Source organism: Gossypium hirsutum, chromosome A02 (genome assembly GCF_007990345.1).
Source record: "Gossypium hirsutum isolate 1008001.06 chromosome A02, Gossypium_hirsutum_v2.1, whole genome shotgun sequence".
NCBI classification, from domain to species: domain Eukaryota; kingdom Viridiplantae; phylum Streptophyta; class Magnoliopsida; order Malvales; family Malvaceae; genus Gossypium; species Gossypium hirsutum.
This window is the reverse complement of record NC_053425.1, coordinates 2,575,086-2,592,439: the sequence shown is the minus strand read 5'-3', so window position 1 is coordinate 2,592,439 and position 17,354 is coordinate 2,575,086. Positions and strand designations below refer to the sequence as shown.

The 17,354-nt window shown below is 32.7% G+C and overlaps 2 protein-coding genes across 5 annotated transcripts; one reads left to right on the top strand and one right to left on the bottom strand.

The window, feature by feature from the left end:
* Window positions 1–250: 250 nt before the first annotated feature.
* On the bottom strand, window positions 251–4,309 carry LOC107935994 (alkaline ceramidase). Of its 2 annotated transcripts, none has more exons than XM_016868634.2 (3): window positions 4,034–4,309; window positions 1,957–2,287; window positions 251–1,045 (listed from the first exon to the last, which is right to left on the bottom strand). In XM_016868634.2, exons 2-3 carry the CDS (start codon window positions 2,205–2,207, stop codon window positions 532–534), a joined length of 765 nt encoding a protein of 254 aa, XP_016724123.1. In that variant the 5' UTR covers window positions 2,208–2,287; window positions 4,034–4,309; the 3' UTR covers window positions 251–531. The 2 variants fall into 2 exon arrangements, with proteins under 2 accessions (XP_016724123.1, XP_016724127.1); XM_016868638.2 differs by lacking the exon at window positions 4,034–4,309 and adding an exon at window positions 3,896–4,005.
* A 1,810-nt stretch (window positions 4,310–6,119) lies between these two features.
* On the top strand, window positions 6,120–14,109 carry LOC107935986 (eEF1A lysine and N-terminal methyltransferase). 3 transcript variants are annotated; one of them, XM_016868625.2, is made up of 16 exons: window positions 6,120–6,644; window positions 7,208–7,309; window positions 7,411–7,477; window positions 7,675–7,856; window positions 8,119–8,379; window positions 8,747–8,830; window positions 8,933–8,980; window positions 9,064–9,128; window positions 9,299–9,347; window positions 10,156–10,399; window positions 11,392–11,513; window positions 11,820–11,900; window positions 12,045–12,119; window positions 12,687–12,853; window positions 12,950–13,100; window positions 13,530–14,109. In XM_016868625.2, exons 1-16 carry the CDS (start codon window positions 6,240–6,242, stop codon window positions 13,725–13,727), a joined length of 2,301 nt encoding a protein of 766 aa, XP_016724114.1. In that variant the 5' UTR covers window positions 6,120–6,239; the 3' UTR covers window positions 13,728–14,109. The 3 variants fall into 3 exon arrangements, with proteins under 3 accessions (XP_016724114.1, XP_040944373.1, XP_040944376.1); XM_041088439.1 differs by having other exon boundaries at window positions 6,142–6,644; window positions 8,207–8,379; window positions 8,740–8,830; XM_041088442.1 differs by lacking the exons at window positions 6,120–6,644; window positions 7,208–7,309 and having other exon boundaries at window positions 7,415–7,477; window positions 7,697–7,856.
* The last annotated feature ends 3,245 nt before the right edge of the window (window positions 14,110–17,354 follow it).

The window sequence follows — 17,354 nt, the reverse complement described above, 5'->3', positions numbered from 1 at the left end:
ATATTATGCATATGTGCGCTCATGAAGAGCGGTCTTGACTAAGTGATGCCCTTTGACTTGGTAATCACCGGCTAGGCAAGGGTGGCGAGGTACTTAAAACACTGTCCCCATTTCTAGCACAAAAACATTAAACTAACTTATGTAAATGATAGTGTGTCCAAAAATCCAGGACATTACCATGAAAGCCATTCATTGATTTGAAGAGATGGAGGAGATGAAAGCTTGATAAAGAAGTTAAGGTGTTAAAATATGGGACCAAACGACTTCTCATTCTCCATTGCTAAGCAAAAAGACTAGTGTTACAGTCAAAAAAAAAAAAAGGAAAGCCCCGCCAACAATATCAACATTAAATTATCATTTACATCAAATATATATAATTTTGCCCTTGTTAAAGACACAAAAGTAGAAAAAGAATTGTGAATCCTATGCCTGTGACCTTCCAAAAACAACAGCTAGTTCCAAAATCAGACTTTAAGGGAGTTTAACATGGTCGAAGAGAGAATTCCTCACCTGAATATGCACCAAATGCTTTCACTGGCTCTTTGGTTTTTGAATCTTGACATAAGGGAAAACACCCAAGAAGTAGACAACTTTCGGATTCCATTCTCGTTGCTGAGCACGACAAAACATCAGGAACGTGTTGGCGAAATATGAGTTGAAGCCCATGAGGATGTGCCATAGAGCATGACCCTGAGGGTTGAAGTGCCAATGAGATATCTCTTTGCAGAAGACTCTGTCAGATAGCCAACACATGCTCCCCAGAAGCAAGGTTGCTACATATAGCTTTGCAAGTCGCTTTGCGGAGACATCTTTAGTGTAGATGTAGTATTTGTACATACGAGGGATGCAGAGAAGGCAGAGAATGATGTAATGGACCTTGAAGCCAAATCCAAAGCGGAAGAGAGCATGGACCACTGCATACAAAGCTCCGTAAAAGAACAAGAAAGTAGGCATTGTACTGCGATAATGCCAATCGGGTGAATAGAGGATGTAAAAGTACAGAAGCATTTCCCACACCATTGGTGTTTCATCACCTTGCTGTTGCCTGAAATAAGTTGAGATTTTCACATTTCAAATCAACTTGGCAAATAGATAACTATTCTTTTGTAAAGTTCTTAATTCTTTGAGCTACATAACAAGAGAAATGTTTTCTCAAGTTCACTTTCCATAGGTGCCAATTTTCCATCAAGAGTAAAAGCTTTAAGTAACAACAATAAACAAAACCGTGAGTAAAAGAAATTATTTATTTGCTGACATGAAGTCATGCCAACAGAATATTTACTGGTCTAGCTGCCCAGCAACAATCATCCCTGAGTGCAATGAACCCACAAACGTAAATATAAATGCGTCTATAGGATCTGCATATTCAGTGCCCCTTTAAGATAGACCCTCTAATTTGCAACTTAATATGTAATTCATATCAAACGAAAAGGCTTAACATTATTAAAGAACATCTTGATTTGATTATATATTTTCTACATAACCCATTCATCCTATCAAAACCTTCAGCTACATATTAAGCTAAAATGCCATCCAAGCATTAGAAACTGTGGGAATGGTAAAAGATTAGGCATTAGTCCAGTCCAATACATATCCTTGGATATATGTGCTAAAGAAACCATAAAACAAAATTAACCATACACAACATATCTTTGCCGAATTCCCAGAGTACTTGATGCGATAAAAGGAGGAATATTTATTTTCAAAAATGGGAGTAGGAACAGAAAAACTTGCTTACTGTTGTATTAGTTAACTTTGGTGTCAGCATACTGCTGCAAGTAAAATAACTAACTCCAAAAACAAAACCATTATTACAAGAAAAATAAAATTATATTCGATCAGACACACAGTAACAATTTTCTAAAACTGAATCTCTATTGGAGAGACCTACATCTAATATCAGAAGCTTTTGAGGGAATATAATGGAAGTATATAAAGTGAAAAAAAAATACTTACACATGCTGTAATGTGGAGTGGTATATCATGCTCCCAATGGCAAGTATCATGTTAGATATATGAAGGACACTAAATCTCTTCTCAAACCGTTGTCTCAAGGCACTTACAAGGCCGATGAGTGCCAAAAGAATGCCTGGGACATTGGATATTGTGTTGAAAAACTCGGCAATGTAAGATGAGTAAACATAGTTTTTCTCACACCAGTCAGTGGATGTGACAGGACCCCAAAAGCTTGACAATCCATCTTCCATTTTACACTGAATATACCAAAAATGTATGACTGTTCAACTGAGTCACCTTTTGGAAAAATGTTGAGTAACTGTCACAAACCCTGCAATTAGAGTCCACAAAGAACTAAGATTACAGATAACATAAAAATGACAACTACATAAACAAGAAGAACAGTAATTAGCTGAAGGATGCACAATAATTAGCTGAAGGATGCCTTTTTTTTTTATCAATATGAGATATATACAGAAGCTAACTACACCAATTGAGATGAGCACGTAAAGCAACCCTTTTAATAGTTGGCCAAATGACCAAGGGCCCTCGGGCATACCCGCACAGGAAGAAAAAAGGGAAAATAAGAATAGAAAGAATCAAAGCAGTTGATATTCAAGCCTCTAGTTTCCCAAGAGAAAAGTGTTTTCAACAACTCTCAATATAAGGTAAAATCTTTAACATCAGCTTCCGCAGATCCCCACATTAAGGAACTTGTAAATTCTTTTATGCCAGCTATATTCTAGATTCCCTGCATTTATCTGATGCAATTTTAAAGTTACTACTAAATTTCAACCCCTTTTCAACTTATTCAATGGCAGTCTCTTCTATTTCACAGAAATCACCAAAAAATTTGCATCCAAAGCCAGGTATATATCTAGAGTATATGTAACATATAGCAACACTGGAAATACTACCTAGAATCCATGAAAAACCAGCATTCCCCATCATGATTTTCAATTTTCAATACAATAACTATTTTAACTTGGTTTCTAGCTGTCCGTCTCTATTTAGGTCCACTGATTTCTCTGTGAGAAAAGACGACTTCATAATCCACAGCAGTTCAGAAGTAAAGGTAAAACTACTTATCCTCCTATAGATATTATTCTAAAGATGGAATGAACCATAAATTTGACGTCCATGTCCTGTCTAACATTGCTATCTAATATGGAAACAGTGACATCACTACGTAGCACATCCAAGATAATCTAGACAATTCGGCCCATAAACAGACTCCTATAAGCCTGCAAGAACACCGATCTTATCAAATTCCAATAAACTTTAGATACTAAAGCAGATATTTCAACTGCATCTTACTTTAGTTCAAGGGGCCCAACATGAACTCTGAGATCAATGTACTAGTTAGTATTACTACCTATTCGAACCTGTCTATTCAAAAAATTTAACTCAGAGAATAGATGCATTAAACCTCTAGCAAATGAAGAAACATAAGAAATTAACTAATAAATATCCCAATCACCGACCGAAATCCCATTCCTTAAAACCTCCCCTAAACCCTTTTTGACCTAAAGAATCTGGCCAATGCTATCTTCTTTAAGATCCAGAACTTCAAAGTTCATCCAATCTTCAAGCAATGCCTTGAGCATAAGTTCAAAACTGGCCTCAGAATACTGCATATCTCATAAGAACACACCCCCCAACAAAAAAAAAACATATCCAACCTAATCCTCAGGAAAAGATACCCTAAATTTATAGCACTTAAATCCCCTCTTTAAAAACCTAGCATTGCCTATCAATCAGATTCTATTTTATTTTTTCTATCATAAAAAAAAAATCCAACTTTGGCAGCAAAATAGTATTAAAAAAATTATAAATTTAAGAAAATAAAACGTCTCTCAACTATCCATAACATCGTAATGTACTACCCTTGAAAATCCTAAACAAAAAGACAAAACATCCCATTGAAATTTGACCTTACCCTTTAATACCCATTCCTCAAAAAGTAAATCAAAAAGGATTTTCAACAGCAAAATTACTCATATTGTACCATAAGATATGAAACAAAAAAATACAGAAAAAAATGGAAAATGGACATGAAAGTGATATAGAAACTAACCTTTTATAAGAAATCAGATCTGGGGTTTCAAAGATATCAATTAAACCACAGTCTTTTGGAGTATTTTTTGGGTTTCTCTTGGAGTATTTTTTTTTCTTTTTATATAATGTTAATGAAGGGGAAATAAAAAATAAAAAAATAAAAAGATTCGCGAAAGGAGGCTAAAAGATGCGAGTTGGGAAGATGGAATATTGACGGGAAAGGCAAATTGTGAACGTTGGATCAGAATGATGAAGGGTTGAGATTTTTACCCTGTAAGATAGTATCGTACGGTCTATGAGGATTTTGATTGATTAATGATTTACTAAAAGGTATTTCTACTTCCATGAGTTGGCTTCTTCTTATTTTTCATCTAACTAATCTCCCTTTTTTGCTTAACTATTCTAAGTTTGGATTATGATTTCTTTTTATATATATATATTTTTACTTTTATTAGTAGTTATAATTTGACTCTGTGGATACTTTTTCTTTTCTTCTTCAAGAAGAAGTTATATAATTTTTTTAAACGAAAATTTAAGAAGTTGATTATAACCTAATGATTTAAATAATAATAATTAAAATTAATAATAATAAATTGTATTCGAGTGAATAATCAAAATATATAAGAGTCTAGAATAAATTTAGTTAGGGTTGATATTTATAAATTAGAATAAAAACTAAGTCAGAATCAGTTTAGGATTAGAGATGTTCATGAACCAGGTCGGGCTAAGTTTGAGCTGAGTCAAGTAAAAATTTTAGGCCAAGATCGATCTAAATAAAATGCTAAAACTTTAGCCCAGCTTGCCTGTATTAAATTTTTTTGTATTATTATTTTTATATAAGAATAAAATTAAAAATACAATACATTAAATATACTAAAAACATTAAAATAAATATTTTCCAACAAACGAAAATGTTTTTAAAAAAAAAGTATACTTGAATAACATGGTGCAACTTAGTAAACAAATACATCTAAAATAGTAGTAAAATTAATAATAAAACAAAAGTTATATAATATCCAAACAATAACAACAAAATAATAATAATATAATAGCAAAATAATAAAAAAACAATAAAAAGTCGAATCAAGTTAGGCTTAAGACAAAAAAAAGGCTTACCTAAAGCTCAACCCAATTAAAAAACGAGCTTTATTTTTCTTATCCAAATATATTTTTCCTACTTATATTTTGCCCAAACCGTCCCAATTTTTTTAACGAATTTCAGTCCAACTCATGAACAATACTGCTTAAAGTATATAGGTCGTGAAATTAGAATTCAAGATCTCAAAGTTTCCAAGCCTCAACTTTTCTTTTTTCTTTTATTAAAATAACTATTCATGTAGGAATAAGTGGTTATAAGGTTAGAAAACGATTAAGAGAGACTTAATCATAGATGATTGAGAGAGAAAATGCCACAACTGACCTAATGAAAAGGGCTGCAAGCAATCGTCATAGTCAGCGATATCTAATACTTATTGTGACCACATCAATCATCTATTAAATATTTAAATGAAATATTTTGGATAATTTAACAATTAATTTTTAAAATTTTAAATTAATTAAATAAAATGTAAATTTATTAATAATTTAGTGACATTGACATTTTCCCACATAAAATTGATCTTAACTAATAAAAACCAAAAGCTAGAAATAAAAAAAAAACTCAAAAATTAGGTTTTTACTATATTTTGATTTTTAATCATAAAAATAATTAAAATTTTGATTTTTCACTTTTTTGGAATTGTATCGAACAAGTCAATTAGATCAGGACCAATCAAGGTACCAATCAGAAGCAAGGGTTAGATTGTTTAATCCGTGAATTGATCAAATTAACCAGTCAGAGTGGTTGAATCGACTGTAAAATTAGTTGAATCAATTTACTTTATTTTTAATTTTTTTAACAATTTATTCAATTAAATTGGACGAATTGATTGAACCAATCAAAATAAGATTTGATGATCTAATTAATTTGACCATCTATCCGGTTACGAAAACTTTAGAATTTTGATAGTTTTACTTTTAAGGTTTTTTTCCAAAAGAGGATTATTTTTACTTTTTTATCTTTAGTTATTATTTTAATCTTAATTTTTTCTCAAATTAAAAAATCGACCAAGCCGGTTCATGCATCTAAACAAAAATGAAAAGGAAGGGAAAAATGAAGAAACTATAAACTTCAGAGACAAAAACCCTTGTAAATTAAACCCTAAGCAAAACGTTGAAGGACAAAAATGGGGAAGAAGAAAAACCAAAAGCAGCAACCATCAGCCTCAAAAGACGATCTTCTCAATACACTCGGAGACTTCACCAGCAAAGAAAACTGGGATAGCTTCTTTACCATCCGTGGCAGTGATGACTCGTTCGAGTGGTACGCTGAGTGGCCTCAGCTTCGTGACTCACTTCTCCCTCGTATTCAACAACACCCATCACCCTCTTCCCTTTCTCCTTCTTCTTCGTTGCGAATATTGGTGCCTGGTTGTGGCAACTCCCGATTATCGGAGCATTTATACGACGCCGGATTTGGTGATATAACCAATATAGATTTTTCCAAAGTTGTCATCTCCGGCATGCTTCGACGTAATGTAAGGGACCGACCCAACATGCGTTGGCGGGTTATGGACATGACCCAAATGCAGGTTTTTTCTTATTTTCTTAACTTGGGTTGTTTTACTTGTTTAATTTGTTTGAATTTGTTTTCTACTAAGTTTTAATGTTATGGAAGTTTCTCCCTTTGGGGTGCTCAAACGGGGAGTGGCATTTCTTAGCTGAAACTTAACTTATAAAGGTGCATTGGGCACGTTCAATGGTATATACTAAATATCCATCAAATTAAGAATTTATATGCCGTTTTAAACTCTTGAGTTATATTGTGCATCTGGAACAGGGATGATTAGAGATTATTTAGAACTTTATGGTTTTCATCTTACATGATATCAGCTGGAATACTACTGCATTACTGTTATTTATAACATTTATTGAAGTCTGAATTCCTATAACAATATTGTCTCTTGTGATGGAAAGTTTTGAGTCAGATGGACTGATGTCTGTCAACCTATTGCCTTAGTGCTTTGTCAACCTATTGCCTTAGTGCTTATGATGCTTCTTAATGAACGGAGTAATTTTTTTTTAAATGTCCTAGTTCCATAATTTAATGGTTTCCTTTAACATCCCATTTACCTGATATTACTATGTTTACCAGTTCCCAGATGACACTTTCAATGTTGTTCTCGACAAAGGTGGATTGGATGCTTTGATGGAGCCAGAACTTGGCCCTCAGCTAGGGACTAAATATTTGTCAGAGGTGTTGTGGAGTTCTGATTCAGCTTATTTCATATAACATACTATAATTGTCATGGTGGGTTCAAATTTTTTGTTGGATTCACAAGAGTTGCATTTATCCAGGTCAAAAGAGTTTTGAAGTCCAGGGGAAAGTTCATTTGTCTTACCTTGGCAGAATCCCATGTTCTAGGTACTTTGACCTTAATACAAAAAGAAATTTTTTGCTTATATTGAAGAGATAGAAGTAAAAGTTGTCTTGTTGTAGAGATGGATATTAACCATTCATTTACCTGCTTAATTATTATTATTATTTAGTTATATTTGTCCTACATTTTTTTAATCAATTACTGGCTTTGCTAAGGTACATGTTGCTTTTTATAATTTTAGGTTTGCTTTTTCCAAAGTTCAGATTTGGCTGGAATGTTTGCCTTTATGCTATACCTCAGAAACCATCTACTAAGCCGGATCTCCAAACTTTTATGGTGGTTGCTGAGAAGGAAAGTTCCAATGAACTTCTCCAGATCATTTCATCTTTCGATCATTCTTCCCTTGCTTGCAATCCAAATCAGGTACTCAGGGTCTAGTTATTATTATTATTATTTTAATAAAACATTTTGTAACATAAATTGAGTAAAATTGCAGTAGTCAACTATTGAAATGTAATAATGATCGTGCTTCCTGTAATGGCTTCTTTCATGTTTAACTAAAATGGAAATAGGCAAATAAATTTCCTCATTATAATATTTCGTTACCAATGTAATCTCCATTGTAAAATCTTGGAGCCCAAGTCCCTTTAAAGGTTTTGATATAAATCTATGAATCTGTTTTTAGGCTTCTGGTCTTCTTGAAGCCCTTGAAAGTGAGAATCAAATACGTGGAGAATACTTGAGTGGCTCTGATGTACTATATTCTCTTGAAGATCTGCAACTTGGAGCTAAGGGGGATCTGCAAAAACTTAGCCCTGGTCATAGAGTTCTGCTTACTCTGGGTGAACAAGGCGTCTCACACTTTTGTTACAAAGCTGTATTGCTTGATGCTAAACAACAGTCTGGGGCATTCTCTTTTCGCTGTGGTGTCTTTATTGTTCCTAAGGTATGATTTTGACTTGTAAATACTTGCTAACATGAGAAATTAGAGTATAGGGAAGTTGTGGATAGAATCCATAATAATAAATACAACATAAAATTCACATATTAAGGGCCTTCCACTTTTCTTTCTTCTTCTATGTTTGCCTGGGAAATGGAAAATATTGTTGTATTATTGAATATAAAAGGCAGTCAGCATATCTTTTCTTCCAGGCACCCATAAACATGTATGCAGAAAAAATCTAAAGGAGTTGGACCTTTTCAATATTGCACTTGTGTTTCTTGGAATATGTTTTACCATATTAACATGCGTACCCAATTTGGGCCAAGTATATTATTCTGTACGAAATATGTAACTCAATCTTAGATTTCAGACTCGGTCTCATGAGTGGCTCTTCTCTTCAGAAGAAGGACAATGGCAGGTGGTTGAAAGCTCAAAGGCTGCTCGTCTAATAATGGTAGTTTTCTTAGAACAATTTAATATGTGGTTCAAGGTCAGCTTTTAGGAGACTCATTGTCCAATGGAAGTATCTAAGCTAAATTTTGTATAATGAATGAAGGTTCTATTAGAGGCCAGCCATGCTAATGCTGATATGGAAGATATTCAGGTATGCTACAGAGATATAGCTTCCGTTGTCAACCTCCATTATTGGTTACTAATATCTTTAGATGATATTGCTATCCCTTTCAGAAGGATTTGTCTCCTCTGGTGAAACCATTGGCACCTGCTGATAATGATAAAGGAAATCAAATTCCGTATGTTCATGTTCACTTCATAACATTTCCCATTAGCTATTACCCAGTTTATGTTTTATTGCAATGGATGCTAAATTTTGTTTGCCTATTAATTTACCTTGTGGCAATTTTTTATGCTTCACTGCTCTTTATTCATTCTGTGAGGGATTTTTGTTGTCTTCCTGAACCAGGTTTATGACAGCAAGTGATGGAATCAAGCAGCGAAGCGTTGTTTACCAGGTTTAGTGATTTTACAGTGTTATTTCTATTACAATGTGTTTGTGGCATTTTCAGCACCATCTACGAGAGTTTTTGTTATTATCTACTTTCTTCATTGTTATATAAAAGGGCAAAGTCTTGGTGATTATCTGAATTCTGGTATAAGTGTTATCCAATGTTCTTGCTGGATTAGATAGATTGCATAATAGTCCTTTCTTTAACATCTTTGGTGTATTTCCTTGTTGGTCTTGTTGTTATTTGAAGTGCAAAGCAGCATATGAGTAAACCATATTTGGAGCTGTAGATTAAAGTATTGAATTGAGTTATTTCCAATGTTATAGCTTCCATAGGTGCTAATCCCCTTCCTTGACCACTTAAAAGCTTTGAAACTTGGATTTGAGGGCTTGGTAGAGCATAAATCACTCTAAAAAATTTCACTTGTTAAGATGGTTTTATATTCATATAGAGTTTGCATAGGGATATCAAAGTGCATCAAAGGGCTTTATTGTCCTAATTCATAAATGTTGCATTGTATCTTGTCATTTAGTGTCACTTGCTCTGAGTCTGTAGTGATTAGTCATTTCCCTTGCTTAATCGTTGTGTTGTAGTTTTACAAAATATTAAATGGAACCATCATGTCAAGTATGTGATAAAATAATTAATAGTGTTTTAGTGGGTGGTTCTCTTGTCTCTATTTATAATTCTAAATTTTCTACCTTGGCTGCTAAGCCATTTGCAATGTTGTGCATAACATGTATTCTTTTTCAAAATGTGGTTGCTTGGTTGGTGCCTTCTTATTAATTGAATTGTTTACTTTTATTTTGTACAGGGATCATCTTCTTTAACTGGTCCCGTTGTTATTGAAGATGTTGTTTATGAAAATACTGATGATGATGTCAGTCACTCTTTACCCTTCCGCCGCCTTATCTTCGAAAGAACTGAGGGCCTGGTACAGTCTGAAGCTTTGCTAACTAGGGATGGGTTGTTTGACAAAAGTGTTTATGGAGCAGAGATGAAGAAAGCCAGTTCATCTTCCAAATCCAAACGAAGAGGAGCCCTCAAAAGAAATAATGGTAATATGTTTTCTTTGAAAATTTTGGGTAGAATAACTCTTATATAATGTTGGATGAGTTTGTTTGAGTTGTAAAACTTCTTTCACATTGACATGTGGATTCCCATGAAACTATTCTTTTAGACCATACTGTTTTTTTTTAATTACTTTTTTTAAGAGATAAGACCAAGGTGCAGAACTAGGAATTAGTTTCTGGGAATGCCTTTCTGCTACTGTTTCTGTAATCTGAAATTGTGCATTGGAATGCGAAGTCATGTTGGACTGTTAGATATTTGTTCCAACAAGTTCTTAATATGATTTCTGTGTATGAAGTTTTCAGTAGTGGAGGTAAAACAGTTCCTTGGACCATAGTGTCCTGACGGTGAAAAAAACAAGTAGTGAATTTGTGCTTATATGCTAGGCTGTCAAACAGTTGATCGTCTGCTATTTCACTGTTCATTTGGTCATGTCTAGCTCATTGTTTTTTTGTTCTTTGGTGGTTTTTGGGTGATTCCTAAACTTTGGTTGACTTTGTTACCAAGTTGGATGGATGTGTTTTTTGAGAAATAATCTACTGTCTTGGAAGACAATGGTCTTGCAGACTCATTTCTCATGAATTTCTACTCTCCTATTGATGTCTTAGACCTATGGTGTTGGGCAGTTTTCCTTTCGTATGCTTCATTTTATATGATTCCTGTGCATTGAATGAACTATTGTTTCTTTTGGTGTATTCTTATTGGTAAAGGGGGAAAATATGGTGCTATTTTCAAGAAAATTGGACAGAAATCATTGAATGAGCAAAATTCTGAGTTGTGTCTTTGTGTTTTTTATTAGTCACTGTTTATAAAAGCAGAGCCACTTCTATCATGTTTTTGAGCAACATTTTGTATTCAAAGTACTGAAATTACCTTCCATCTACAGGACTTTTCTTAACTTTTAAATTGTTAGAATGCTGACTCCATCACCTTTCCACTACTTGGTTGTCATTCCGATGTTGTTTTACATGATATGTAGAATCAAGCAGCAAAATGAAGGTGTATCATGGATATTTGGCCAGTTCTTATCATACAGCGATCATTTCTGGGTTTTCTCTGATTTCATCCTATTTGGAAAGTGTGGCATCATCAGGGAATAGGGTAACGCTCATTCTCTTTTCTTTGTGGAATATTTGGTAGATTTTTGTCCTCCCACCTATTTAGATATCTGTAATTGCTCTTTTGCTTGTCTTCATCGGATGTTGAAAATTTATGGTTGCCAGTTTTAAGTATATTTGGTGGTCATTGGATGTGATTGTTGTGTATTGGGCATAGACCTACTTTAGCCAACTTTCTGATTTGGAGGTCTAATCTTTGTAGCATAATGTTTGTCTTGTTTCAAATCGTTGATGCTTATTTTCTTTGATGCACTGCACCACTGCTCATGTTAGAAGTCATCTTTCTCAGGTTAAAGCAGTTGTGATAGGTCTTGGTGCGGGCTTACTTCCTATGTTTCTTCATGGATGTATGCAATCTATGCAAATTGAGGTAATTCTTACGTTACCCTGTCAAAGATATGATAAACTGTCTTTCAAAAGGAATTGCTTTGTTAAAAATTTTATTGAATCTTCTGATTGATTTTGAAGTTGACTTCACTTGATGGAAATAGTGCAATGGAATTTTTATGCACAGGCTGTGGAGCTAGATCCTGTTATGCTTAACCTTGCAAGAGACTATTTTGGTTTTACTGAAGATAAACGGATGAAGGTAACTGACTGTATCTCAGTGCATTTTTAGTTTGAAGTGATTAATCCTTTCCTGAAAAATTAGTTCCATTGTCACTGAATAGCTTGTTTCCAATAATTATCAAATTGTTTTTGTTTCATCCTTAAACCTGGCTTCAGTATAACTCACCTTGGGAAATATTCTTGATTCATAATTTGACCTTCATAGGCGTTTATAGTCAATGATGCCAAACCTTCCACTTATTGTCATTAGAGGCTGGATTGTTTGGTCTAATTAGGAAACCTGTGAGGCCCTGAATATTATCAAGCCTTACCTGAAAGTTTCTTATGAACTTTTTCTTAAACCCTCTTAGGTCAATTGTCTAACTACACACGAATATTTATGTTATTATCAAGATGTCAGCCGTATAGGAAGTATTTTCGATGTCTTAAGTATAATAATAAAAGTTGGAAAAGATAGAATGAATATAGTAGGAAATTTATCTGTTTCACCTTTTCAAGAATGCATTTGTAAAAGAATTGTAAGATGACAGATATAATATATATTTTAAATAGAGCTTCAAAAATTTTACGCCTTCCAACTTTTTAGGTACATATTGCCGATGGCATCCAGTTTGTCCGGGACTACAGAAACTTATATGCAGCTGGCAATGAAGTGCTCCTTTCTTCCAATGGAAGTTGCAAACTTTCAGATGCTGAAAGCAGAAGTACCGCTATTGACATAATTATTGTTGATGTGGACTCTTCAGACTCAAGGTGAATTGCTCTATTAACGGCTACAACAATTGTTGTTGCAAAGCGGAAAGTTTTTAAATACATTTTTTAATCAACTCTGTTGTATTGTCTTTATAGCTCTGGACTGAGATGTCCTGCTGCTGATTTTGTGGAAGAGTCTTTTCTTCAAAACGTAAAAGATACTCTTTCCGAGCAAGGTCTCTTTGTTATTAATTTGGTCTCAAGGTCTCCTGCCATCAAGGATGCAGTTGTCTCAAGGATGAAAGAGGTGACATTAAGAACATAAATACTCGCTAATCAAAGTTCATATCTTGTTTCATGGTTCTATACTCTCTCTATAAATCTAATGTAAATATATTTAAAAGCTTCTATTTACTATTTATTTCTATGTTGATCCAACACTTTTTCCCTTAAGTACCCATGTCCAATCTTTATCTTTACATGGATTCAAGGATATGACCCTCCTAGGAATATTTACTGCATCCCATGTAGTCTGATGCTACTATTTATTTTGATAAATTTAACTTCGTTGATTGTTTTAACCATTGGGAACTTGTTATGTGGATTTAAGAATTTAGGAAGCTAACAGTAGTTCTTGGCATTAACTAATTTTTCGTTCTCCATGCTTACGACGTTTATGTAGCATCGAACCATGCAAATCTGATTGCAATTTGGTTATGTTATGCTCATCACTCAGGTTTTTAGCCACTTATTTTGCATTCAACTGGAGGGAGAGGTCAACCTAGTACTTTTTGGTCTTTGTTCGGAGTCTCGCATTGAGGAGGATTGCATACCTGATGCTGCCCTTAAACTTGATAAATTGCTTAAGTCCGAACATCCCGAGATAAGCCAGAGCATCACAGATGCAGCAAAGAAGCTCAAACGTTTAAAGTGAAGACTGTTTGATAACAAAGTTTCCCCTTTAATGTATTCTCAAGTAACTCGAGAGCAAGCTTTTGCAGATTTTGAAGCAAATGACATTGAAACTGGGTGACTGAAGATTGCGCCACAGAACATGAAAAATCTGAGGTTGGTTTTTATTTCTTTTCTTTGAATGGTATGCATTCTGCATCATCTCCAGTTTGGTTGTTCGATGTCTTAATACTTCCGTCTTGCATCGTTTTTGCATACATTTTAAGCATTACAGTCAGAGGCCCGAATTCAAAATATACCCTCTTCAATATGTAATAGTATTAACCTGTAAATCACACCATTGGGTGTACGAATTTAGACAGGATTTTTATTTGACTTAATCGATTCATTGAGATTTGAGACCATTGCCATGTTTTGTTTTCCTTGAATAACTAAGTGCTAGTATCAAAAAACATGCTAGATTCATTCGGTGGTGCGAATATTTATACACTTAGGAGAATTCTAGTAGATAACCGATACCGGATTCATGGTTCTTCTCTATGACTATCGACATTTTTTTCCCACTTCAACGAGGGTCCATTTTCTTCAGTGGTAGAGTTAGTTCCCTGTCTTGTGACTGCCTTAGAACTTGAAGGACATGAAAAGTTTAATATTTTAAATTGCAATGAAGTTCCCATGATAGCAACAAACAACTGCTGTGGGTGTAGTCTATATGATTTGAGATATAATCTATATATGTTTATAAACTTGATAAATGTTCGCTAACATATATATATTAAATGAACTAACATGAGTCCGATTTTATTTGATCGTGAGGATGGAAATGAAGGAAGAAGGAAACTAACATGCCTAAGATCAAGCTTGTAATATGATTCATATAATACTAAATTAATAAAATTTAAATTTTATTTAATTTTAGAAGTCTTATCATGCATAATTATGTTCAGTGCATATGTTATGCATGGGATATATGTTTGAAGCAATGGTTTGTATTTGTGAATGTACTTTGTAATAGTAAACCTTTTTTGTTTTTGGATCGGATTTTAAGTATGATATTATTATATTATATATGTTTTAATTTCTATTTTTTTGTATAAAAAAAGTATGGATATTGATCCAATTCATGAGTCAATTTCACTTCATTTTTAATTTTGGTTTATGAAATTTCTAAGAGTCTTGTTTTGAAAAAAAGTACAGTCTTGGGGCTCTATCGAGACTAAGCCTAACTATCTTAAACAAGTACAAAATATAAATACTATATTTATTCAAAAGAAAAAACAAAAATTGCATTTTCATTATGGTCTTACAAAATGACAACTACTTAAATACATTCATGTTAAGAAGAAAATCAAAGGGTCAGCAAGTCAACTATATTTTAATTTCAATTTTCTCCACTTAATTTCATGTTCATACGATAGTACTTATTAAATAATGAAGTACGTTTACGGGTGGACTTATGCGGTTACGCTGAATTTAAGTAAACGAATAACGTAGACTATTGACTTATATTAAAAATGGGGGTAAAGTACAAGAGTAGTCACTCAACTATGTACATCACCGAGCTATGAAATTTTCAATTAATCACTTAGTTTTTCAAAATTAAATATTTTTGTCACTCTTCGTTAGTTAAAAGGGTGGAAAGCTGATGTAGGTTATTATTATTATTATTGATATAATAGCTAATTTAGTTCTTCAATATTTATACATTTTATCAATCTTATCATAAATTTAATTTTTTCATATGTAGATGAGATGGCTGAGGGGGGTGTATTGTCAAAAGCAAGAGAGGGTCTAATTGTTTATTGATGTAATTTGTTGAATTTTTTAAATTTAAAATCAAATTGATAAAATGCATAAATATTGGAGGGTTAAATTTATTATTAAGCTAATAAAAAAAAAAGCTCACGTAAGCTTTTCGTCTCACACGAGTGACTAAAATATTTGATTTTAAGAAGTTAAATAACTAAATCAAGAAAATAAAATTTTAGATGATCAAAATAAAATGAACTGCATAGTTCACTAATTATTCTTGTACTTTACCTATTAAAAGTCGATAATGACACTGTAAATCCCTTTCGACAAAAAAAAAAATCTAAACTAGATCAGGATCCAGACAAATTTTAAATAAATTATAATTGACTTGATCAGATTTGACCCCTAAATAAACCTATTTCATACCATAAATTAAATACTCAATTAAATTTCGTTAGAGATTTTTTCCACCCTTTCACACAACAAATTAATTACTGGATTAAATTTCGTTTAAGATTTCTTGCCATTTACAATAACATATTTAATTAAGAAAATATGAAAGTGAAAGAAGAATCAATCAATGAAGGAAAAAAGTTAAGAAAATGTAAGAATATAATATAATGAAAATATGATAAATGTACAATTTTTAAGATAATTAGAAATGAAATATTTAAAAAAAAATCATTAACAACATAAAAAAATTAAGCCCTTTTGAACCATGAAATTGGTAGGTAGGTTCTTGGAAGATTGTCAAAATAATAGGGAAAATTTCCAAAACATTTCCTTAAAATAATAAAAAACTTGTTTTAAATAATATAACATCAGTGTTGATTTTTGGCCAAGCTTTCACTTGAGGAAATTCTTCCCAAAAATAATTATTAAATTAGGAAATAAATAAAAATATTTAGTATTTACACAGTACTTTTCCCAAAGAAAATTACAAAGAAAATCATCAGTTTTTCACTATAAATACCAGCATCACTCAAGCACAAAATTACTCATCTCTCTCGCTTATCATTTTCTCTCAAATTCCACTCATTAAAACACACACACACACACAATGAAAACCCTTCCATTTTCTGCCATTTTGCTTGTTCTTCTCTTCATTTCTGCTGGTAATCTTTTCTTTTCTTATTCTTCTTCTTAATTTTATGTTTCAACTCTGAATATTATTCTATTCGAAGCCGGAAATGTTATTAGGCTGAGATTAAGTTTTAGATTTTTATGAGAGATGAAATACAGTTTCACTTTTGCATTGATTTATATCTTTATGATTTTCAAAAGTATTAAATTAAAATTCCAATATTTTTGGGATCAAACTATAATTTTACCATATATTAAGTTTTAAGATTTATGAATATATTTATGTTTTTTTTAAAGCAACCCTTATTTTTTTAACTATATATAAGTTACTAATTTGTGTCAATTTCACCCTTGTATTAACTTATACCTTTAAATTCTAACATTTTTGAAGTCCCTCCCTTTATCCTTAATTAGACATTTATGTTTTTTTATGAAGCAACCCTTACTTTCTTTTTAAACTATATTTAAGTCACTAATTTATGTAAATTTTTTTTGGGCACAGGCACTGAGTTAAAGATGGCAAATGCAATAGGGAGTTGTGATGTGTTCGGGCACAGTGGAGGGTGTGAAATAAATGAATGCTTCAATGGATGTAGGGCCAAGTTGGGACAAGACGCTCATGGATTTTGCTACACTATCAAAACTCCTAATGATACTTGCATGTGTCGTCATCCTTGTTAATTTATTTAAGAAAATTAATAATTAATTTCCCTTTAGGATATTATTTTTGGGTTTTTATTTCTATAGTTGTGTTTATGTATTTGGTATCTAGTTTTTATCAAATAAATTTATGTTTTTAGAGTTTTAATTCTGC